This window comes from Culex pipiens, chromosome 2 (genome assembly GCF_016801865.2).
Source record: "Culex pipiens pallens isolate TS chromosome 2, TS_CPP_V2, whole genome shotgun sequence".
Lineage (NCBI taxonomy): Eukaryota > Metazoa > Arthropoda > Insecta > Diptera > Culicidae > Culex > Culex pipiens.
Window position 1 is genome coordinate 102587660 of NC_068938.1, and position 25505 is coordinate 102613164.

General features: G+C 39.3%; 1 protein-coding gene across 1 annotated transcript; it reads left to right on the forward strand.

Moving 5' to 3' along the window:
- Positions 1-24380: 24380 nt before the first annotated feature.
- Positions 24381-25297, forward strand: LOC120418793 (uncharacterized). Its single transcript, XM_039581275.2, has one exon. The coding sequence runs from the start codon at positions 24385-24387 to the stop codon at positions 25102-25104; it is 720 nt and encodes a 239-aa protein (XP_039437209.1). The 5' UTR covers positions 24381-24384; the 3' UTR covers positions 25105-25297.
- The last annotated feature ends 208 nt before the right edge of the window (positions 25298-25505 follow it).

A 25505-nucleotide genomic window follows, 5' to 3' on the forward strand; every position in this document is an offset into this window, starting at 1 on the left:
CCGTGAAATTTTCCGACCTTTCAAGACCCAGATTTGCACGGGCCAGATAAGGGGATCCAATTTCCAATCTGTTTTTCGCAGAAGCAGAAGGCCAATCGGGCTTTTCCACGTGGGTTTAAGGGTGGGGAGGAGAAGGTGGTTATGATTTGATTTTGTGCCAATTAGCAAATAGTGTGCTGCTGTCGATGATGATCGTTGTGGACGAGGTGGTAATCGTTTGCTGGTTTTGGTTGGGTAAACAAATTTCCAAGGGAAAGAAACATTGTTTGCGCTCTGTTGTAGATACAAGTTGTTGGCTGTTGATAACCACTTGTTCTCAGATTGTGGAATTTAAGTCTGAATAGGAAAAATGGGGATTCCAATCTAAGTTTGATGTGCTCAACTGTTGCAAAATCTATTTACACATTTCTTATTTCAAGACATGAATTCTTAGTATTGACAAAACAACTCAGAAAGGTTCTTCTGTCGTATTTCTTCGAAAATTTATACACTCACGTCTGTTCCTCATTGGAATCAATTACTTTCCGGGAAACTTTTCCTTCTGCCAAAGGAGATGAAAAACTACCAACTATCATCAATATTCCACCACAGTTCAGGTTCACCAAACTCTCTCCATCGCTTCACCCCAACACCATCGGAATCCGGATCAGGATCCTTCAACGGTAGATAAAAACATGAAACAGGAAAGATATCCCATCACGATGACGACAGGGACGCAAAAGTTTTCGCCCAACTTTGAAGCAAAATTTATTGACAAAGTTTTTCCAACCTCACACACACACTCACACATGGCCCACCCACAGAACCTCAAATCCATCTCAATCTCGGTGTCAGAAGCTTTTGCTCTAGATTGCTTTTCCCCCTACCCTTAAGACTTAAACCACCTTTCCTGGAAAATCTCACCCTCCCAAACCGCACCGAGATTTCTGGGAAAATGTTTCTGAGCGCAGACGGAGGTGTAATTAATTATTTATGATAATGAAGAGCACATAATTCCTCTTATCAGAAACACGCCCGACTCATTTAAACTTTAATCCTGGCGGCGACGGCGTGTCGTGTTGTTCCACGTGGGAAAGATGGGCAGGATAGCCGTACGTGGAGCCACGTGCTGAAACCGAGGGCGAGGCTGTTGCTGTTGTCTGGAGCAGAATCGATGCCGATAGCCGCGCTTCCAACTTGGAGAATGGACTTTGTAACGAAGCTAGTTGGCGCAGACCGGTGAGATTCATGACTGAGATTAGAGAATGGCACACGTGTGGTGAACTTGGGGGATTTGTTAGGATTGTAGTGCTCGAAAGCGTGTAGACTGTAGAATAATGTACAATTTATGTTTTTTTTCAAACTTTACCAACTTTTCACAAGACTTAAATCATTTGAAGATATTATTTATTGAAATTGGAAGATGCTGAAGTATTCCTCTTTTAAATAAATCAATAAAAATTAATACAGCAGATGTCAAAAACCATTCGAATTTTATCTTCAAATAAATAATGGTAAAGAAAAATTACGAATGAATGAAAAACGGAATCGACGTAACACCTTATAATGTGGCCCTCTTAAACCTTGCGGTTTCGTCAACGGATCCACAGGCGTGTATCGTTCTTTTTGCGACAAGACTCCGCCTCCCGGGTCTCCTAAGTGTGAAGGTATGGCACGGGGAGAGGGCACCGAATACCTATAATAACACTTAGAATTTTTGCGTCTGCCTCGGGATTCGAACCGGCGACCTCTGGATTGTGAGTCCAGTGCGCGGTCCGATTGATCCACACAGGCAGACAATTTACGAATGACGAATGAATATTTATCTTTATTTATATTTTGTAGTGCAGATATGCAAATTGTCCAATATTTGAGCATTTGAAAAAAGAGCATTTAAAGTTATTTTCAACCATCGTTAAAAAGATTTGCCAAATTTTAAAATCATGAAATAATTTGCGAAAATCTAGAGAACTACTCTTCGTAATAAATTCAACACATATTCTGAGCAACACCAGATCTCTACAAGGACCGAAAAACGCATAAATGCTGTTATGATTATTCACGAAAAATAGCTTTCTGGAATTGAAAATCCATTCTTGTAATTAAAATTTAAAGATTTCAAAAACATTTTTGTAAAAGCTATGACACAAATTGAACATATTTCTCATGCAAAATTGGCTGAATTATTCGAAAAAAATACTATCAAAAGCACATGATTGAGTTTAAGGGTAGAAAACTTCAAGAAACTGGTCCAAAATGGTCAAAATCACCACATTTTAAAAAAAACTTTTTGGTAAAATTCTGATAACTCGTAAAGAATACAAGCAAACCTCTTATGTTTTTTTAAAGCTTTTTCAAAACTATATATTTATCTTTTTATGAAAAACAAGCACTTCCCGGCAAACTTCGTCCTGCCCTTTTTAATTTTCCTGACGTTTAATGCTTGTTTGCTAATTAAGCCTCCTGTGATCAAAATTTGATTTTACGTAACTTTTCCCATACAACCTGCAACCTTTCCGGAATCGGTTCCAGAGTGGCCAAAGTTGTCACTTTTTGGCGTAAGAACCTTCTTTGGGCTTATACGAACCCAACGCAACAAAGAGCACCTCGATCCGACGCTCCGTATTGAACTGATTCGCGTTCGAACAAAACCGTCCAAATTTTTTATATATATAGATAGGATTTTTAGAATTTTAAGTACACCATCAAATTTCAATCTCTTCACGGTTTCAAACTACAAATCACTGACAAATTTATCTTAGTGAAAATTCTAAAAAATTAAAGGGGTCGTACCGCTCCACCACATGCCACATGCCAAATAGCAAAAGCGAAAATGGCCCTCGGATTCGTGATCAGGGACGAAACTTACTCCTTAATACAAAATTTCACGGAAATCGAAAAGGGGTCAGGGCAACTTTCGAAAAAAAATTGTCTCTGAGGAAAAAAAGGATGAAATCTTCGTGTTTTGTTCTCGTTGAACTCGATTTGTCCAGATTTGCTTAAAATGCCATGCCCAACCTTTTTAAATATTAATATCTGCGATTCTAAGAGTTTTTTATTCGGCAAATGTATGTTTTTTAAATTAGACATTTTTTGTAGGGATTTTTTTACAATCCAAAAAATCAAACTTTTCATGTTGGAGCGGCCGTGGCTGACTGGTTACGGTGTTCGCTTTCTAAGCGAATGGTCCTGGGTTCGATTCCCATCTGCTCCCAACGAGAAAGTATAGGAAATATTAATCTTGAAACTCTGAACATGAACGAAAAATCAAAGTCGCCCGAGTCGGGGTTCGATCCCCCGTCCTTTGGATTGGTAAGCAAAAATGCTAACCACTAGGCCATCACGGCTTGGTGAGCTATGACTGGAATTAGGAATACTGTTACTATCAAACTATATACGCGCTGGGTCCTTGTCCATTTGGCAAGGGTTCGGAAGTTCTAAATTACGTTTGAACCCGATTGGTGCAAACGTTCTTCAGGGCGGGGCTTGTCGATAAAGCTGAAGTACCTCGCGCTCGGCTAGCCAGCGTAGAAATGGGTCACTGAAGCTCGGCAGAGCTAACACCTTCCCAATGCCTATGCGAGTTATTTGCATGTATAGAATATAGATCTAAAAATACATGGAAACAACTCAATTTGTAAGAAGTGGCCGCGTGGTCCCGTTTGGTTGGTTGCACACACCACACACACCACCACACAAAAAATCAAACTTTTAATGTTGATTAGAAATAGTGTTGTTTGGAAAATTATAATTCTTTAAAAAAAAACCGTTGCATAAATTTTCCAAAAGAAAATGGTAGCTTGATGGCATTTCCACAGTGCACAGTGTTCGGAATGGCAAAATTAAGTGGAATAAATTGATAACTCCTTTATTTGACGTCCTAGCCAACCGGTGTCTTCGGAAGAGTTGTTGAACTTGATAAAGGCTATCTTTTGAAGTTATTGAAATACAGGGTGACGACCTTCCAGGGTGTCAATCAAAAACTAACTTTGTTGGATGACGTTGTAAGGCTTTGGTGTCTTCGGCAAAATTGACGAGGAGAATTTGTAGCTCTTAATCTACTCGAAATTTACGCCATTTTTGCAAAAATGGTCCAAAAAAGCACTTTTTTGGCGATAACTCAAAATGTTACCATTTTGGCGGCCTACTATGTTCTGAAGAGTTGTTTATGACATAAAACTACACATCTTTGCCGAAGCCAGCAAAATGTTTTGAGCCTTTATTGAGGAGTTATAACCATTTTTAAGTGATTTTGAGCCTATTTTCAAGTTGCTATGTTTTCAAAATGGCGCATTTGGGCCCAAAACCGAACAATGCACCTGAAAGTACACACTTTCAACTACATTTCCTGAAAATATCTCCGTGTCTATCGGTGTCTATTTTTAGATATCTCAATTTGACTTTGAAGGTTTTTAATCAATTTATTTATAATTTTAAAGCGCTATCTTATTGAAAACGTGGTAATAATCGGTAAATTGATCGATTTTTATGAAAAATACAGTCAAACCTCTTTTTACGCGACCTCCTTTTGCGCGAAATTTTTTTTACGCGGTTTTTTTTACGCGAAGAATTCAAAATAACGCGAACTCAATTTACGCGAAAAATTCAAAATAACGCGGTCCGATTTTAAACTGTCTTAGGTCTTAACCATTATGGTCATATCTTCCTGTTCAACGGGGACCACAATCAGGGTTTTTACCATCAGTAGCTTCGGTATACTCTGCATCATATTGGGATGTTCTGGACAACTTAGAACATCCGGAAGTCATGAATAGAATATCTAACTGTTCAACGGGTGTTTGTACCAGTGTATTCACCATCGGTATAGCTTCAGGTAGCTTCAGCGGACCACGATGGACACTCTGCGGCATGTTGGATTGTTTTGGGTCATCCAGGAACTCCCGGAAGTCATGGCCTGGATATCTACCTGATCAACGGGGGTCTGTATGGCTATATTAACCATCGGTATAGCTTCAGGTAGCTTCAGTGAGCCACGATGGACTCTCTGCGATCTGTTAGAATGTACGAGGTCATCCAGGAACTCCCGGAAGTCATGGCCTGGATATCTACCTGATCAACGGGAGTCTATATGGCTATATTAACCATCGGTATAGCTTCAGGTAGCTTCAGCGGACCACGATGGACACTCTGCGGCATGTTGGATTGTTTTGGGTCATCCAGGAACTCCCGGAAGTCATGGCCTGGATATCTACCTGATCAACGGGGGTCTGTATGGCTATATTAACCATCGGTATAGCTTCAGGTAGTTTCAGTGAGCCACGATGGGCACTCTGCGGCATGTTGCATTGTTTTGGGTCATCCAGGAACTCCCGGAAGTAATGACCTGGATATCTAATTGATCAAAGGAGGCCTTTATGGCTATATTATCCAGCGGTATACCTGCAGGTAGCTTCAGTGGCCCACGATGGACAATTTGTGACATGTTAGATTGTGTTGAGACCCCCGTTGAACAGGTAGATATCCAGGCCATGACTTCCGGGAGTTCGTGGATGACCCAAAACAATCCAACATGCCACAGAATTTCCATCGTGGTCCACTGAAGCTACCTGAAGCTATACCGATGGATAATATAGTCATATAGACCCCCGTTGATCAGGTAGATATCCAGGCCATAACTACCGGGAGTTCTTGGATGACCCAAAACAATCCAACATGCCACAGGATGTCCATCGTGGTCCACTGAAGCTATCTGAATCTATACCGATGGTTAATTCACCCATATAGACCCCCGTTGATCGGTAGATATCCAGGCCATGACATCCGGGAGTTCCTGGATGACCCAAAACAATCCAACATGCCGCAGAGTGTCCATCGTGGTCCACTGAAGCTATCTGAAGCTATACCGATGGTTAATTCACCCATACAGATCCCCGTTGATCAGGTAGATATCCTGGCCATGACTTCCGGGAGTTTCTGGATGACCCAAAACAATTCAACATGCCACAGAGTGTCCACCGTGGTCCACTGAAGCTACCTGAAGCTATACCGCTGGTTAATATGGGCATACAGATCCCCGTTGAACAGGTAGATATCCAGGCCATAACTTCCGGGAGTTCGTGGATGACCGAAAACAATCCAACATGCCACAGAATGTCCATCGTGGTCCACTGAAGCTACCTGAAGCTATACCGATGGATAATATAGTCATATAGACCCCCGTTGATCAGGTAGATATCCAGGCCATAACTTCCGGGAGTTCTTGGATGACCCAAAACAATCCAACATGCCACAGGATGTCCATCGTGGTCCACTGAAGCTATCTGAAGCTATACCGATGGTTAATTCACCCATATAGACCCCCGTTGATCCGGTAGATATCCAGGCCATGACATCCGGGAGTTCCTGGATGACCCAAAACAATTCAACATGCCACAGAGTGTCCACCGTGGTCCACTGAAGCTACCTGAAGCTATACCGCTGGTTAATATGGGCATACAGACCCCCGTTGAACAGGTAGATATCCAGGCCATAACTTCCGGGAGTTCGTGGATGACCCAAAACAATCCAACATGCCACAGAATGTCCATCGTGGTCCACTGAAGCTACCTGAAGCTATACCGATGGATAATATAGTCATATAGACCCCCGTTGATCAGGTAGATATCCAGGCCATAACTTCCGGGAGTTCTTGGATGACCTAGTACATTCTAACAGATCACAAGTTAACCATCGTAGGTCACGGAAGCTTCCTGCAATTATTACGATGGTGGATACACTGGTACAGACCCTTGTTGAACAGGTAGATAATCAGTTCATTACTTCCGGAAGTTCTTGGATAACCCAGAACATCCCAACCTGCTGTAGAATATACAGCGCAGGTCACTGAAGCTATTTTGAATAACCTGGAATTACATTATTATTATTAAAAAAATATAATACTTTACAAAACTAAAAAATACTGAAAACTCTTTTTGCGCGAGCAATTCAAAATAGCGCGAACTCTTTTTACGCGAAAAAATCAAAATAGCGCGAACTTTTTTTACGCGATTTTTTTTTACGCGAGAACCAAAATTCGCGTAAAAAGAGGTTTGACTGTACATTGTTTATGCTTAAAATTATGACACACATTCTAAAATTATGAATAAAAACATGTTTAGCCCAAAAATAATGTAAGTGAAAATTTTAAATAAATGTTCATATTAAAAATTAAGTATTTCCTTTGATATTTGGTCACTTTAGAAAGGTTGTCGTATTTTTCCATAGACAAAGTAATTTCCATAAAAATAGATCAAATTACCCTTCAATTTACCGATTTTCACCTCGTATTCATTTTGATTTAGAATAACATTTATAAATAAATTGATTAAAAACCGCCGGAAAACACAGCAACTTGAAAATAGGCTCAAAATCACTTAAAAATTGTTATAACTCCTCAATAAAGGCTCAACACATTTTGCTGTCTTCGGCAAAGATGTGTAATTTTATGTCATAAACAACTCTTCAGAACAAAGTAGGCCGCTAAAATGGTAACATTTTGAGTTATCACCAAAAAAGTGCTTTTTTGGACCATTTTTGGAAAAATGGCGTATATTTCGAGTAGATTATGTTACTACGGGCTTTCCCCATGCTTGGGTCTGAAGGACCCTGACAACGCCCCAGCCGGTTGGTCTTAGAGCCACGACCGGACTGGGGTGGGCTCAGGGCCTCTTTTCGCGCTGGCGGGGCTAGTCAAGCAAAAGCTCTTTCTTTCAAGGGTCGGCTCGAAGCTCAAGGAATCAAGACACTATTTAGTTAAATTAAGCACTATATTTCTGGGACTCACGCTGTGTATGTGTGTGTGTTAGTTCGGGGCAGGCTGACTGCTACAACTGCTTCTGCTGGTCACCTCCGATGACACTCTCGTTGCTGGCTTGCTCCGGAGGTCCACGATCGCCCTCGACCGCGTCCGGAACCTGGTTCTGGAACTTCTGGCATGTTCTTTGCAGGTACGCCCACGCCACACACGAGGGGGGGGGGGCGGCGCTGGTGTCTCCGGCCTTGCAGGCCGACATCTTGGGTGTGGGTTAGACCGGGACCACGTGGTCACGAGCCGGGTCTTCAGGCGGTTCTTGGATGGACATTCGCCGGATTGCCTTCGGCGTCGGGTCTGTCACTTCGGCGTGCTGGTGACGATCGTTCGCGGTCGCCTTGATCTGCTTCTTGAGCGAAAACCTTGGGTCCTGATTCGCCGATATTTGCTTGCGTGTTATAATTTTCCACTATTGAAAACTGTACAAGTTCAAGGGCACTGATACTTGCTGGCTCTTTGGTTTGAAGGTCTTGCTAGCGGGCTGGTCAATGTGGAAAAAGAACTTTCAAGTCAATGCTGACCCTCAGTAGAGTACTCTCTCGGTTCTTTTTAGCCCCTTTATTCCCTTTTTCCTCTAGTCCTCTCCTTACAGTACTACTTCGTACTTTTCTGGTAGCAATCCCGCAATGTAGGTTTGTACAGTGCACAGTGGTCCGAAACCGAAATCTAGCGTGACAAAATTGATAGCGGCCACACGTTAAGATTTAGAGCTTGGGTGTCTTCGGGACAAATGATCAGGGTCAATAGGGACATCTTTTGGTATGGTGGACATTAGGGTGGTCCAAATTTGAGGGTGGTTCAGAATTTTTATTTTGGCGGGATGACGAGATAGCGCTTTGGTGTCTTCAGAAAAGTTGTAGGGAACACCATTCTGAGCAACTTTGCTGAAGGGCACAAAGCTCTATCTTCAAACGGGAAGTTTCTAGAGCCATTGTTGTTATTTAGGTTTGGGTGTTTATGAAAAAATGAGTTTTTTGAATTTATCAACTCAGGCTTATGTCGTAGTGAGTTGGTGTCTTCTAGACATTTTTGACAAGCTCTACAATTGTCTAGAAGGGCTCAAAAATGTGCAAAATGATCTAGTGGTTGTAAAAGAAGAAACAAGTTTTTACTGAAATATTTCAGGAATCAACAAAATAATTAAATTTATTCCTGAAATATTTCAGTAAAAACTTGTTTCTTCTTTTACAACCACTAGATCATTTTGCACATTTTTGAGCCCTTCTAGACAATTGTAGAGCTTGTCAAAATGAACATTTTCGTTCTTGAAAAACGAATTTTGGCCAATTCGATCAAAAGTAATGGGCAAAAAACGATTTAAAAATGCTCATTTTCTAATTAAGATTAAATGAGTTAAACAAAAAAGACCTCCGAGATATTTTCAGCAAATATACTCTAGAATGTGTACTTTCAGATGCTTCTAAGAGCGAGGTCAAACTCCACCACCTTTTCGAGTTATTCACATTTCAAAATGGCGTCTTTTTCGTCGTATTTTGGCTATAACTTTCGTTTAAAAGGTCCGATTTTCGCTCTCTTGGAAGATAAATGTGTGTTTTGATAAGCTCTTCAAATGTCTAGAAGACGCCAACTCGCTACGACATAAGCCTGAGTTGATAAATTAAAAAAACTCATTTTTTCATAAACACCCAAACTTAAATTACAAAAATGGCTCTAGAAACTTCCCGTTTGTAGATAGAGCTTTGTGCCCTTCAGCAAAGTTGCTCAGAAAGGTGTTCCCTACAACTTTTCTGAAGACACCAAAGCGCTATCTCGTCATCCCGCCAAAATAAAAATTCTGAACCACCCTAAAATTTGGACCACCCTAATGTCCACCATACCAAAAGATGCCCCTATTGACCCTGATCATTTGTCCCGAAGACACCAAAGCTCTAAATCTTAACGTGTGGCCGCTATCAATTTTGTCACGCTAGATTCCGGTTTAGGACCACTGTGCAGTGTGTTAACAAACTTTGTTCCTGCGGTTTGCAATAACAGTGTGTTTTATGGTTATTATCCCTAGCTGTGCTCTGATTTTATATTGTTTGTGATATTTATTTTACTTTTATTTACTCGACAATATTTAATTTTAAGACTACACAAACTCTCTAATCTGTGATACCCTAATTTTAATGTAAAGCTTGCAAAATCCTCCTAGTTGCCCATGACTGATTAAGGGGCAAAGTAGAGCATGTAGCCGCAACGGTAACAATTAAGAGCTACAAATTTGACGCCTTCCACAAACTTTCGTGAAATTTTCTCCTCTACAACTTTGCCCAAGACACCAAAGCCCTACAACGTCATCCAACAAAGTTAGTTTTTGGTTGACACCCTGGAAGGTCGTCACCCTGTATGTCAATAACTTTAAAAGATAGCCCTTATCAAGTTCAACAACTCTTCCGAAGACACCATTTAGCTAGGACGTCAAATAAAGGAGTTATCAATTTATTCCACTTAATTTTGCCATTCCGAACACTGTGCAGTGGTTATGATTTCAAAATTAAGTGGAAATATATTTTCCAAAAAATTTAGAAGTTTTGAAGCTTCGGTGTTTTCTGAAAAGTTTTTGCTGATGGGAAGGGGCAACTTTCAGATTGGTAGATAATTAAGGTGGTTCACGACTATAGACTCAATAGAGTGTCTTTTAAAATCTTACTTTCCAGTAATATTTTAGGGATTCCTTTTTTCTACCTTGAAATTATATTTTTTTTTTCTTCCTTATTATTATATTATATTTTATATTTTTATATTTTTCTTCCTTATTATTATATTGAAAGCATTTTTCTATAAGCTCGCGATGTCTTTGAAAATTACATTTTTCCATTAGAAAAGAGTACGGAACCAGCCTTACGTAATTCCAACTTTATGTTTTTCCTTGTATTTTTGCCCGCTGAATCTGAATCTGCCCGCAGAATTGGGTCAAAGTGTCGAAATATCGTTTTTGGTCAAATTTTAGGTTTCTATGTGGTTTTATGATTATTTTACATTTTCCCCTCTTGAGCTTATAGAATCAGAATTGTTAGCAAAATTATTGTTTTGTCCTATAACAAGCGTAAGAATAAAAATCCCTAGAATAACTTGACCAACATATTTTAGAAAATCTTTCTGACATAACACTTTACTTTCCTACTGCCGAATAGACAAGATCCCTAAAACCCACATTCTTTCCGAATGCTATAAAATTCGGATACTTACACAAATTGAGTCACTCACCAACCGACTATCCATCGCACACACACACACTCACGCCCAAGCTCAGCTGTGCCCACTTTTCATGGCGCCAGAAATTCTGCCGGAAACTAAAAAGCACTTAATATCACTCTTTTCCACTTTAGCAGCAACAGCCACAGCAGCTTCGGATCGTTTTACCCTGAGCAAAAGAAGATCGTAACTTTAAAAAGCTTCTCATCCCCTTTCCCTCTCGTTCTCTCAGAATCAACGAAAGAGTATTCACTTTCTCCACCATGAATTAAGAGCCATTATTTATTCATTCGCCACGGCAAATTACCACATTTTCCCCCCTGCCCCGACTCCATCAATCTTCCTCGTCGCTTTTCCGAAAGGGGGTTTTTCCCACAAGAAAACTTCCAGCCGGGCCTTCGTCAAGCTAATCAATGATTAAAAATTAAATTAGCGATAAAATCTGTGATCCTTTTTAAAGAAGTTTTCCCCTCCCCCACTTATCCGGGGCAAGCTTTTCCGCATTTTCCCGACACAAAAGTGTACCAACCGAGCTTGTACTAGCTTCGAAGCCGGGTTAGTTCAAGCCATCAAGTCAAGTTTATCGACTTTGGATGGGTTGGAAAAAAAATGAAAATTAAACAGGCGAGGTGGGTGTGGAATTCGTGTTCTCTCCGGGAGCTACAATTTATGTTGAAATTTGAAAGCACCCAGAAACGGAAGTTTTTCTTTTTCCTGAAAAGAGAGTTAGAACGAAAGTCGGGAAAGGTCTATCAATTAGGAAAAGTGCTTCGGATAATTTATAGTGACTCGGGTGGGAAATGGCGCTTGCGACTTGTACAGCGATTAACTATTGAAAGGTGATTAATTCTGAAGTGCCGAGAGTGCTTTCGCGCGGTGGAAATCCTCGACCAGGGGGTTTGGGGAAGTGATTGCTTGCATTTCTTTGAATTGATGTGGAACAATCCATCAGCTTGGCGGAAAACTTTAATCTTGATATGGAGGAAAAACTTCAGCTCAAAGGGAGCTTAGCATAACTAAAGATTCGTCAAGTCGAAGGGAACTTTTTATTTTGATCAAGCAGACTGATAAATGACTACGTTTTCGTCAATATTTAAATATAGAAAAGCATTTTCAACGTTTGAACTAGATTTTAGTGATTTTAGAAGTTTTCACGATAAAAATCAATCTCTTTCATTGATTTCGTTGCAAAGATTGTAACTTTAAGACAATTTAAACCAACCGAGATATGGTCCACCCTCATTTTCCCCGCCAAACTAATGAGCACCCTTAAAATCTCCCATTTGTGAGTGTTCCCCAGAGTGGGATGCTGCAAAAACCACAAAGAGCAACTAAACCCCCAGGGGGGGCTAGAGAGAAATCGCCCTCATGGGGTTTCCAATTTTATGGCGCTCCACGTTTTCCCATTTCGTTTTTCAAGAGTGCAATTTTCCAACAAAAAGGGGGAGGCCAGCTTTAATATTCGCGCTCATACGTTGAGTTTGCTGGTGTGTGTTCTTCAAGTGGAAAAAAAGCCCTGGGAAAAATCTTTCTAGGGCTACAACAGGAAGTCTCACTCGCCGTGGGGGGTAGTCGCTTTGGGTGGCAATGAGAGGAAAATTGCTTCCATTATTGCTCGAGCGAGCAGGAATAAGTGCTCTGCTCCGGCATAAATTACTGATAACGGTTGGTGGTCATGGTGGCAACAGGAGGACGACCCTGCGCGAGGTCCCGGAGGCAGCGCCGACTTCTGGCTGGCTGGTTCTTGTGTGTGTGTGTGTGTTTTTTTTTTCTGGGGAGAGTGAAAAATTTACGGGAGCCTATGGAGCCTTTTTTTGTATATCTGACAAAAGAGGTCAACCTCTGATGGCAAAGAGGAAACTTAAAGAGTCGATTTAATTATGGTTTTTGATTCCAACTTGTGCAGTAAGAAGAAACTATTTCTTGGTCTTGTAGGTGGTCCAAGAAAAACAAATATGAAGAAACTATATGAAGTGTTTTGAAATACATAAAGGCTTCACTTTTTAAATGAGGGTAAGGGCAATTCTCCACAGTATACCCGACTGAGTTCCGCTTGGAGTTGGGTGGTTTGTGAAAATGTGAATGGTGAGCAATTCTCTGAGATTTCGGTCATTTGATTTTTTTTTGTCTACACTGACACTGACTACACTGAAAAAAATGACCCACGGTAAAAAATTTGGTGATTTTCAATTTCCCTTTTTAGCACTAAAACTTTATAGCATAGCATAGCATAGCATTGGTGTCTACCTGTAGCTGCTACTTCGTTATTGACCAGAACCTCCAAAAATTGCTCCGTGGACCACAGATGAAAAGTAGGAACCAATCATCACCCCTTCGCAATTTTCAAAGATCCCTATCATGCTGATCAATACCGTCGCCGGCCACGACCAGTGGTAAGACACGGGGAAGTGGATGGGAATGTTAGTCCGATACGCTAAATCGGCTGCGTCTCCGACAAAGTATCACATGAGTTTTGAGGGGTTAGTAAGATGGGTATGAGGTCAGGATTCACTGTGGTAGGTGATGCGACCATAAGCAATTTGTTTATCGGTTGATATTTTAAAAATCTTAGGCAGCCGGCTGCGGAAAGATAGCTATCTAGGGATTTAAATATAGTATTAATTCGACCGCGATTAGCATAGCATAGCATAGCATTGGTGTCTACCCGTAGTTGCTACTCTGTTATTGACCAGGACCTCCAAGAATTGCTTCGTGGACCACAGATGAAGAGTAGGAACCAATCATCACCACTTCGCAACTTTCAAATGTCCCTATCATGCTAGCCAATCACAGCGCCGGCCACGACCAGTGGTAAGACATGGGGAAAGTGGATAGGAATTTTAGTCCGATACTTGAGTGATGAAGACCGCTAAATCGGCTGCGTCTTCGACAAAGTATCACGTGAGGTTTGAGGGTGTTAGTAAGATGGGTGTGAAGCCAGGATTCACCGTGGTAAGTGATGCGGCCGGTCAAATCTATTTATAGTCCTTAATTCTTCGTATGTTCTTGGATTCATTTTGGAAGCTTTCCAATTCGGTTCACCAAGCTTTTTGTGGTGAATTCTGGTCGTGTTGAAAGTTCAATATTCGCCTAACAATTATGCAACCAGTGTCCTTGTATTCAACTTGCATTCAATATTGCATTTTCCTGTTCTAAGGTTCACACAGATTCTAATCAAGTTTCTTGGATTCTTATAGCATTCTTAATCCTTCTAGACAACTAAGCCTCGATGGTCTGATGGTTAGCATTTTTGTCTGCTAACCCAAAGGACGGGGGATCGAACCCCGCCGCGAGCTAATGAATTTTTCGTTCATATTCAAGTGTTCAGAATTCCTTCTTTCCATAATTTCTCGATAGGAGCAGATGGGAATCGAACCCAGAACCTTTCGCTTTCAAAGCGAACAGCGTAACCATCCAGCCACGCCTACCCCTTATAGTATTAATTCGACCGCGATTCTCCAGAAATTCTCCGTCGGCGTGCCTTCCGATCAACGGTGATGTAGGAAGGGCTTCATTTATTGAAATGATTTTATTTCATAAGCCTTAAAAAATATTCGACGGCGTGCCTTCCAATCATCGATGATATAGATAGGATTTAATCCAGCCTTACGACTTACTAGTCTCAAAAAAATAGGTACGTTTTTATAGAAAACTATGTAAAAAGAGAACAACACAAAAAAACTCATCGGCCAACGAACGCGAGTGAAAAAAAATCAATGAAAAATGGGTAATTCTCCGCCAACTCACACAGCAGTTGCCCCGACCCCTCTTCGATTTGCGTGAAACTTTGTCTTAAGGGGTAACTTTTGTCCCTGATCACGAATCTGAGGTCCGTTTTTTGATATCTCGTGACGGAGGGGCGGTACGACCCCTTTCATTTTTGAGCATGCGAAAAAAGAGGTGTTTTCAATAATTTGCAGCCTGAAACAGTGATGAGATAGAAATTTGGTGTCAAAGGGACTTTTATGTAAAATAAGACGCCCGATTTGATAGCGTACTCAGAATTCCGAAAAAAACGTATTTTTCATCGAAAAAAACACTAAAAAAGTTTAAAAACTCTGCCATTTTCCGTTACTCGACTGTAAAAAATCCTGGAAAATGTCATTTTAAGGGAAATTAAACGTACTTTTCGAATCAACATTGACCCAGAAGGGTAATTTTTTCATTTAGAACAAAATTTTTCATTTTAAAATTTAGTGTTTTTATAACTTTGCGGGGTTATTTTTTAAAGTGTAATAATGTTCTACAAAGTTGTAGAGCAGACAATTACAAAAAAAAATTATATGTAAACATAAGGGGTTTGCTTGGAAACATCAAGAGTTATCGCGATTTTACGAAAAAAAGTCCGCTGTGTGAGTTGGAGTAGAATTACCCAGTTTTTTTTTTTTTTTCGAAAAGGCAACACTGCCAAAAGGAATTAAGACCAAATTGTTCCAAAGATTGAAGATGGCATTTTTCTGTCATCTAAAACATATCCAAAAAATAAATTTTCCAAAATGATTTTTGCCTGCAATTTTTTTATGAATAGTTCGAATTAAACAAATGGTTAATTTTTTTCTAGGGTGTAACTTTTTTCTGAGAAGTTTTAGGCAATATTTACAACTTTGCCAATGACACCAAATCGGAATCTGTTCTCAAGATACAGATTTTTGAATATTTTATCAGCCTTTGTGTATGGACAGCTGCTTAAATTGTTAAGAGATTTGTATGGACGAACTAATAATGAAAAATGTCTGCTTTGGTCTTTGAAAATGATATACACAAAGTATCATCTAAATGAATATAACAAAGGTATATTCGCAAAAAAAATCTCATTCTTCGAAGAATTGCTCTGATTTTTGTTGAACATTTAATGCTACAATTTTTCGTACAAGCAATTCTTGAGATTTTCTGCAAAGTTTTTAAATTTACTCAAAATTTATTCCTACATTTCTTTGTCAAAGTTTGAGTTTGAATAATATATTTTATTTATATAATTATATGCAAAATTTTGTGATTTATAGAATAAATGTAAACTTGCTTTTTTTCAGTTCAGTTGTTTATTTGTTTGAAAAATGTTTATACACTAAAAAGAAACTTCCATTCAAAATATACTTCAAAAAAGCTTGGATTAACATTTATTTTACAATCGAGACTTTGCATAAAAGTGCTTCTTGGAATTTACACTAACTTGTGCTTGTTAGAAAATATTTGCAATAAGCTTGAATACGAATTCAAAAAGATACCAAGTGAGAAAAAAACTTAGCTGCAAAATTGACGAATGATAATTACATTTTAAAATGTTTTCAAAAAAAGAATACCTTTGATATATCGGTAGCTGTGTGTTATCTTGTGACATAGACCATTTTGGTCGAAAATGAGTTAATGATGACGTTTTGCTATACTTAACAAACACTACAAGATGCTTTAATCCGATTTTGGAAACTCGCTTTCGTTTCCCGGATATCGCAATACACACTTGTGACATAGACCAATTTATCATCAAAATGATCGTGCACACTTGTGACACGTCATACATGTTGTTGGAAAATGTGGAAATTTTTTCTTGTTTTTCACAAATTTATGTTGATACACATTTTCTGAAAGCAATGCAATCTTTTATTTTTGAAAATATGTCGGTAAAGTAGGTTAAACTATTGATTTAAGCCTATTTTAGTTTGTATGGGAATTCTGTGCACACTTGTGACACGTAGTACAATTTTACTTTCGAAACACACATGTGACACGTGCTTTTCAGATTTTTGATAACATAATTTACTGTATCTTTTAACTGGTGTAACCAAATTAGTTTAAAATTGGAGCGTTTGTTTAGCGATAGTATACGAACCGATTGCTTCAAAAAGTTTGGCTCTATCATTCATAGTTTTGAAAATATTTATCATCAAACTTTTAAAATCGATTTTCCCGAAAAGTACTAAATGGTCGTTGTCACAAGATAGCACACAGCTGACGATATGTTGTCTCAAACTCAAAGATTTCATGAAAAAAGATTGAATATTCTAATGTTTGAAATATCAGAAATTAATGTAATCATTCATAATATATCAATGAATTTGTTACCGTTGTGGCATTTTACCCTATTACTCACCAAGAGCAACAAGAGATAGAGAGTGAGAGCAAACGGTCATAGTACTCTTCGGAGTGAACTCACTATGATGACCCGTGCCATAATATTCGTTTCCATAGTTTCGATGTTTTTTAATAGTATTTTCTATATGTTTTGCGTAATATATGATAGGTTAGTCATTGTATGTTATTCGTTCGTCCTTTAATCAATGGCTAATAGAAGGAAATTGTATAGGAGCGCTAGTTTGAATTAACTCCACAGTAGGATTAGCAACGGTCATTTTGAATACACATAACACAATTTGTTAAACACTCCTCACCAATTATGTGTACTGCCGTGCGACTAACGATTGGGATGAATAAAAAAGGGTCACGATGAACCTGGATGGTCTTGGGGGGGGAGGTTAGCTACTGGGTCATGTCCACTGCAGCGATCTTTTCCACTTGAACCTCGGAACCAACAACATCCATCAAAGTTCCAGAATATAAGTAACTCGGTCTAAGAAGTTCGTCCGGTTACCAAAGCCAAATAAAAGTCGACCACGGATAGTTTATCCTCGCGAGTGGAAAAGTGATTTGGAGCAACGTGCAGAATTGCGTAGAATCAGGTAGGCGAAGCTCGCTAACCTCAAACCCGAACACCCGTAGCAAACCCTACCTAACCCTCCCCCATTGTGCGAAACCCACGTGATGTAGGACCCAGCAGTTTTAAGCTGAAGAACCGCTATCGTCGGGGAACCGAGTTCTCCCCGGCCAGCCCGGGCTGTAGACACGCCAAACGTCTCAGCCAGAAGCCGAGCACGCCCAAAAAGCTCGCCCAGAAGGTCTCGTTGACCACGTGTCCTGACGTGGCACCCGCAGACCGCCGTCCTCGGTCCGCGAGGTAAAGCACCCCCTTTGGTTTCCACCAAGCCCGTGGTGGTCGAACGCCAGCCGACGTTCGGTAGCCTGGCTAGGCTCCGTCGGTCCATCCGCACCCGTCCAGAAGCACATCTGTGCGCGACTCGGTGAGCCTGACGAGGCTTCGCCGAGATCATCGTCAGCAGCTCGCAGCAAACTGGAGAGCAGAAACCCAGCAGCAGCACGCAGAACCGCCGGCCGGCCCCGAACACACACTTACACACACGAACACTTCGTAAGTAATTAAAAAGCAAGTGAAAATGCAAAGACCGTGTTTCTTTTGAGTCCCTGATCAGCTTCCCCCTGTTGCATCTCGACCCAGAGCTGAAGAGTCCTCTCCGAAAGCTCGCCGCGTTTGATAAAAGAGGCCATTGGAGAGCCCACCACCGATCCCCGTGGCTATTAGACCAGGGAGAGGTGGATTTGTCTGGAGGCGTTGACCTCCGAGTTAAAAACTAACAAATTCAATATTAAAATCATAAATGCAATTGAAATGGATTTACAGATTTTGTTATAAATTAATTATTATGTTTAGGGCAAAACAAAATGCTAAAAAAAATATTTCATATTTTTATTTCCAATTTGTTTTCAATTCAATTCAATTAGTGTTTTATTAGATTTTAACAGTTCTGCTCCAGGATGTTACATTTGCAATTCAGAGATTTGGAGAACCTATCAACTGAAATAAGTTCATAAGCCTTTTAAGCGAGGGTACATATTTCTATGTTTAGATTTTGCTAGCTGAGTGCTTTTTTAGGGAAAATAAATTCCAATTTGTTTTTCATTGTTCCTTTTTGGCTTAAAATTGATCCAAAAGAAACTGTTAGGTATATTTTCCATATTTAGGTAGATGAGGGACTTGTCGATGCTTCGTGATGTATTAATGATTTTGATAACATTTAAGTTAGTTTTGCCTCATTGAGAATTTTATTCATAATTTTCAAAAGCTTCTAATTTGAAAGGCCTATCAATTTTTACTTCAAAGAGTATCTCAGATTGAATGCTTCCAAGGAATTCTCAATTCGTTTTCGAACGCTCTGATCTTGTCTGAACCAACAACCAGCGAACAACAGCCACTTTGGAATGTCCGAATTGAAATTGTTTCATTCAGCCGAAGAAAAGCGCGCCGCCCTGCCAAAACCATTCGAGCAATGTTAATTTCAAAGAAAACTTTCGCACGCCCCGGAAAAGAAGCCACCGCGCCAAGATTTATTTTTCTTTGCAAAATTCTTTTCACCAAAATCACTGCTGCTGCTGCACTTTCAATGAAAATCGGGTATTTTTTTTGTTTTTCCTCCGGCTTTGGCTGACTTTGGCATCTGGTATTTATTTATTCGGCAAACTAAAGGCGCTACCTTCCTCCTTCCACCCACCAATTTTCACAAAAGAAACCCCCGGGAGAAAAAAAAGATTGAAATTCTCAAGATATTTCGTTCGCAGCTTTTCCGAAGAAAATACAATGCTTTGGGCGAAAAGCTATCCGGGAGGGGAGGTTGTGGAAAACTTTTTCGGAAAATTGTCGACGTTTCACAGCAGCGGGAGTTCAGCTGGTGGCACAAAAGTTTCAATTTAAATGCCAACATGGCGCGTGACCTCAACGCAATTTGATGCGGGGGTGGTTGAGGAAAAGTGGGTAGTTGTGGGAGGAAAAGAAAAACTTTCAAGACATAATAGCTGCTTTTTCGGGGGAGCGCGGTTGTTGAAGCAGCCGTCGATGATTTTCACTGTTTTTACGCGGTAGAGTTTTTCCGGTGGTGAAAATGCGCACTAATTTGTGATGCAGTTTTTTTATGTTTGTGTGTGGCTTGAGGGGATTTTGAGGAAAAAAATAAATGGGAATAGTTTGTGTTCAGCAAACTGGCAACTCAACCGATGTTTCGGTAAATCACTCATTAATTTCAAATTTCTTAGGAGTTTTTAATTAGCAACTATTAAATCACAGCAAAAATTTCTACCAACACAGTCCTCTCCAAAAACAACACAATAATATTGTATTAAAAGGTACGAACGTTGTTGTATTTTTCGTGAGACCCTGAGTTTGAAAATTTGTTCAATAATACTTTCAACAAAAAATAGAAACTTAATTTATGTATTCTCCGTGAGAAATTGTTGTAAGAATCCCAAAATGAATAATTTTTTGTGCCTCAACCTCATTGCTAATTCCGATATTCACAAAACTGTTTGTACTTTATTATTTTTTCAAATTTCATAATAGATCATATTTGGTTTGGTATAAAATGATCGGGAATTACTTATAAATTTCAATGGTACAAGCATTTTTTGTAAATACTCAAAATTTTCACAAATCTCCGAATTATGGAAAAAATATTCAAATTCCGGAATTCAAAAGCATTTCATAAAATTATCAAAATGTTAAAAATGAAAAAAAAACTGATGTTGCAATCCGGGTATCAAATCATTTACATTTTTTGTAGATTTCGATAGTACTAGGAAGTATTAAGGAATATTTTAATTTTAATAAGACTGTGTATTTAAAAAAACTCAAAAAATATATTTTTGTTAATTTTAAATACAATTTAATCTTAACATCAGATCCTTGGAACAAATAAAAATACTATGAATTTTTCAATGCACTATGAAGATACAAAATTTTTGCAAAATTTATGAGAAATTTACGATGATTTTAATTCATATTCAAACAAAAGTATATTTTTTAAGATTTTGTGAAGATTTGATTATTTAAAAAAAAATTATTACCGTTAACATGTACGAGAAATTCTCCAAAATTTTGTTTTCATATTATAAAACCGTGAAATTTAACTTTTTTTGTTCGTTAAAACGTAGTTTTGTAATTTTTTAAGTATTTTCAAAAATAAAATAACTTTGGCTGTTTCTAAAGCAATACATGAATGTTCAAATGAAAATGATAAAACATATTTTTTAAAAATAATTCTTTGCAATTTCCTTGATTTCAATTCAATTTGAAATGTATAATTTCCTCCACGGAAATATGGAAATTAATTGAGTTGATAGTTTACAAATCATTGAACAAATTGTTTAAAATCTGATTTTAAAACACCTAAACTTCCAAGATAAATATGCTGGAAATAATTTGTTAAGGGACCATCCATAAACCACGTGGACACCTTAGGGTGGTTGACGATTTTCCACGCTCCATACAAAAAATATTTTATTTTTAAGGAATTTATCCACGAATTGGGGGGGGGGGGGGTTGAGATTTCCAATAAAGTGTCCACGTGGTTTGTGGATGGTCCCTTACCATATTCAGCCATTTTGCATCCAATTTTAGTTAGCGAGATATCTACCGAATTTGGAAATCAGCCTATCTCGACTATGAGCAAAATCGATTGACTACAACTTTTAAAAATCTAAGCATCGGTATTATTGTGCAATCAAAATGCCTTAAAACCTCAAAAACCTTAATTGTTTCCAATGTTTTTTCTTAAATAATGTTTTCGTTACTGATATTTTTACCACTTTTGTGGAATTCATGTCCTGTTTTCTTAAACATTAAAATAAATCAATCGAAATAAAATTCAAATCACTTTAGAGCAATTCCAGCTCAAATCAGGATTTTTTCTGGTACTTTTGTATCCGACCCACTCCGATTTCAACGAAACTTAATAGACATGTTATCCTAGGCCTATATAAGCCATTTTTGTGTATATGGAGCCAACAGTACTCGAAAATAATATTTGAGAAGGGCGTTAGGTTTTTAAATATTTTTGTATTTTGTAATTTAAAAATTACTGTATCTCGAAGCCGTTGCGTCGTATCAAAAAGTGGTCAAAGAAAAACTTGTAGGAAATTGGACGGGCTTTCTGAAAAAAATACACTGAAACAAAAATACACGCCACATCTATGAGATTTTTTGATTTTTAAGTCTAAAACTTAAATTTAAAGGTGATGTCACGATTTTTTTTCGTTCAAATTTTTTGAGGAAATAGCCTTAAATGTTACCAAAAGACTGACGAAAAATGCAGGTGGTATGTCTCCCCTAGAAAAATACAAAAATAATTTACTAAAACTGTTTTTTTGAAAAGTGGTCTAAGCGTCAAAACTTTTGAAAACCGGTAGTGGGAATCGATTTTCCAGACAATTTTACATAAAGTCTCCATATTGACCATTGTCCTATGTCCAAACCTTGTGAAGATACAGTGGTTTTAAAAATAAAAATGTTGAAAAAATGGGATTTTATGTGGTTTTTGGCAATTTCTATTTGACAGACTTGGTTTTTTAGTCTCGTGAATATTTTTACCGGAAAGCTCGTCCAATTTCCTATAAGTTTGCCTTTGACAGCTTTTTGATTTATATCGTTTTTATATTTACGTAATCAAATTTACTATCCTGGTTTCTACCACACTGAAAAAAATATTCTATTTTCAGTTATAAGCAATGTAATTAAGCTTATATCTATAAGCCCTTACATCCAATTGAAATGCTGTCAAAGGCAAACTTATGGGAAATTGAACGAGCTTTCCGATAAAAATATTTACGAGACTGAAAAACCAAGTCTGTCATGTAGAAATTGCCAAAAACCACAAAAAATCCCGTTTTATCAACATTTTTATTTTTAAAACCGCTGTATCTTCCCAAGAATTGGACATAGGACAATGGTCAATATGGAGACTTTTATGTAAAATTGTCTAGGGAATCGATTTCCATTACCGGTTTTTGAAAATTTTGACGTTCAGACCACTTTTCAAAAAAACAGTTTTAGTAAATGATTTTTGTATTTTTTTAGGAGAGACATACCATTCTCACTTTTTCGTCAGTCTTTTGGTAACATTTTAGGCTATTTCCTCAAAAATTTTGAACGAAAAAAAATCGTCACATCACCTTTAAATTTAAGTTTTAGACTTAAAAATCAAAAAATCTCATATAAGTGGCGTGTATTTTTGTTTCAGTGTTTTTTTTTCAGAAAACTCGTCCAATTTCATACAAGTTTGTCTTTCACCACTTTTTGATACGACGCAACGGCTTCGAGATACAGTAATTTTTAAATTACAAAATACAAAAATATTTAAATACCTTACGCCCTTCTCAAATGTTATTTCCGAGTACTGTTGGCTCCATATACACAAAAATGGCTTATATAGGCCTAGGATAACATGTCTACAAAGTTTCATTGAAATCGGAGAGGGTCGGGTACAAAAGTACCAGAAAAAATCCTGATTTGAGCTGGAATTGCTCTTTAATTTTATTTACATAAAATCTCGTTTTGATTTGTTAAAAATTCAGAAAATATTTAAATTGACATTCATTTGTCCTTTCTTATGTATGAAAAAAAAAAAATATTGCAAACTCACCTTAATTTTAGTGAAATCCTTCTAAATATTAGAATCCAATAAAGACCTGTAAAGAAAAACAAAAACGAATATTTAGTATGCATTGCCCATTTCCTGTGCACTTAAGGTAACAAAACAAAGCTCCCCTACTTATCCACAGCTTTAAAGCAAAACTACTTCTTTTACTTTAGCCATTCCAACTTCTTTAATTACACTTTACACCCACCTCTGCTTAGCGGGGTGGGGGGATACCCATTAATTCCGGTAGTGCAACAAGGCTAAACAACGGTGCACTCGGTTTTCAAAAACAATTTCCTGTTCTCGTTTTGTTGGCTGTTCCAAAAAAAAAACAGAGAAAAAAAAAACAAGAAGAGGGAGGTTTCCTCTTCGAGGAAAATTCAATAAATACACGTTGCTACAATCTCCCCCACCCAGCAGCACTCGGAACACGTGGGTGGAAAAACAACAGCTTTTCCGAAACGCTTTTCCGAAGGTTTGTTGCAAAAAGGGGGGGAGGTGATGGTTGGCGAAGGGGTTGGAAAATTACTTTTCAATTAAAAAACTTTTTTATTAGTTTTTATTTGCTCAAGCTTTGCCTCATTTTCTGTGCGCTGTTTTTCCCACCTTCTGGGTGGGAGGGGGAGGTGCAGCTCTGCTGCACTTTTCCACCTCAATCTGGCTTCCCCGGCAACCGAAACCCGTAGCCTCCGGGGGGAGAGCTTCACCGTCATCATTAGAGTTGTGGTGGGGGAGTGAAATCTAGGGCGTGAATTAAAGTTGGCCAACAACATGGTCACGTCACCACCACACGCCGGAAGTTGTACGAGCACGCCCGGATTAGAAGAGCTCTAAGTAGCTTTTAAAAGTGGCAGAAGGAGAGGGTGGGGAAAATCTAATTACTCATTTGAACCGACTTTCCGTTGGTCTGTCATTCGGGTTGACCGTGGAAAAAAAGGAGAAAAGGTGGCACCTTTCCGGAAGCGAAGTTGACGTGACCTGCACGCCTGCATTTGGTACTAAAGTGTAATTATATCCTGTGAAACTTTTTGAGCGGGTAATCAATTTATGAGCAATTTTACTGAAAATTCATGAAAATCTCTGAACTTCCTCAACCTGTAACACAACTGAAAACGTCAGCTCAAAGTCGCACCACGGCAACTGATGCCCCCTCGAAAATTTGTCCCCTCAGCGGTCAGCACTTTTTCGCTCACCCAACTTTGTAGCGTGCCCGTTCATGGAAGCCACCGTCCGATCGACATCAGCAAATTCGATCAATCGTCGATCGATTATAAAACCCGGCCGATCGATAGCCAAAGTCATCAGTTCCAGTTCGAGTGCAGTCCAGTGCAGTACAGTCCTCCAGAGAAGTCTCGCTTCACCACCAAAAAAACCAGCATCATCATGAACAAGTTCTGCGCCCTGATCGTCCTGTCCGCCGCCCTGGTCGGCACCCTGGCCGACTACGCCCCAGCAGCCCCGGCCAAGTACGAGGCGCCCAAGGCCAGCTACGGAGGCGGTCACGGAGGATACGCCGCCCCAGCTGCGGCCGGCTACGGTGGTGGCCACGCTGCCGGCGGTTACGGAGGAGCTGCTGCCCACGGAGGATACGCCCCGGCCGCAGGTCATGGAGGTTACGGCGGCGGTCACGGTGGATACGGAGTTCCGGTGGTGCACTCGTACGCTGCCAAGGCCCCGGCTGCCAAGTGCGGTGCTAACCTGCTCGTCGGCTGCGCTCCCAGCGTATCCCACGTGCCCTGCGTCCCTGTGCATGGAGGTGGCCACGGAGGATACGGCGCCGCCGCCGCTCACGGAGGTTCGTACGGAGGCTCGTACGGCGGACACGGTGCTGCCGCGCCCAGCTACGGACATGCCGCGTACTAGGAAGCCGAATCCGAGGACCTGATGGACTACGAGAATTGGACCGGATTTAACGAGTGAAGTGTGCCTTAGTTTGGTTAGTTGAATGCAATAATTGTTTCTTTTTGGTGATGTGATTGGGGGCAGTGCGTTGAAGACACTGCTGTGGGAGTGAAGAATTTTAGCTAGAACTGAATAAATTGTTTTATTTAAGAAATTTAACTCTTGTTGGTAATTAATGCTTTCCGAAACATTTATTGGATCTGATGTTTAGTTTGTTGGGTTGAAAGTCTGCTCTTAAAATTTGAAGATACCAAGATGATCAAGTTTCTAATAATTCGACTGTTGCTGGTTTTTATTTGAAGGTTAACTAAAAATTTGTTAAAGGCTCTGCATATGGATGTATGAAAACGACGCTCTTACAT

Bases quoted from the DNA above. Each gene is read 5' to 3' on its own strand.
- LOC120418793 (XM_039581275.2), top strand. From the start codon at position 24,385: ATGCCCCCTCGAAAATTTGTCCCCTCAGCGGTCAGCACTTTTTCGCTC.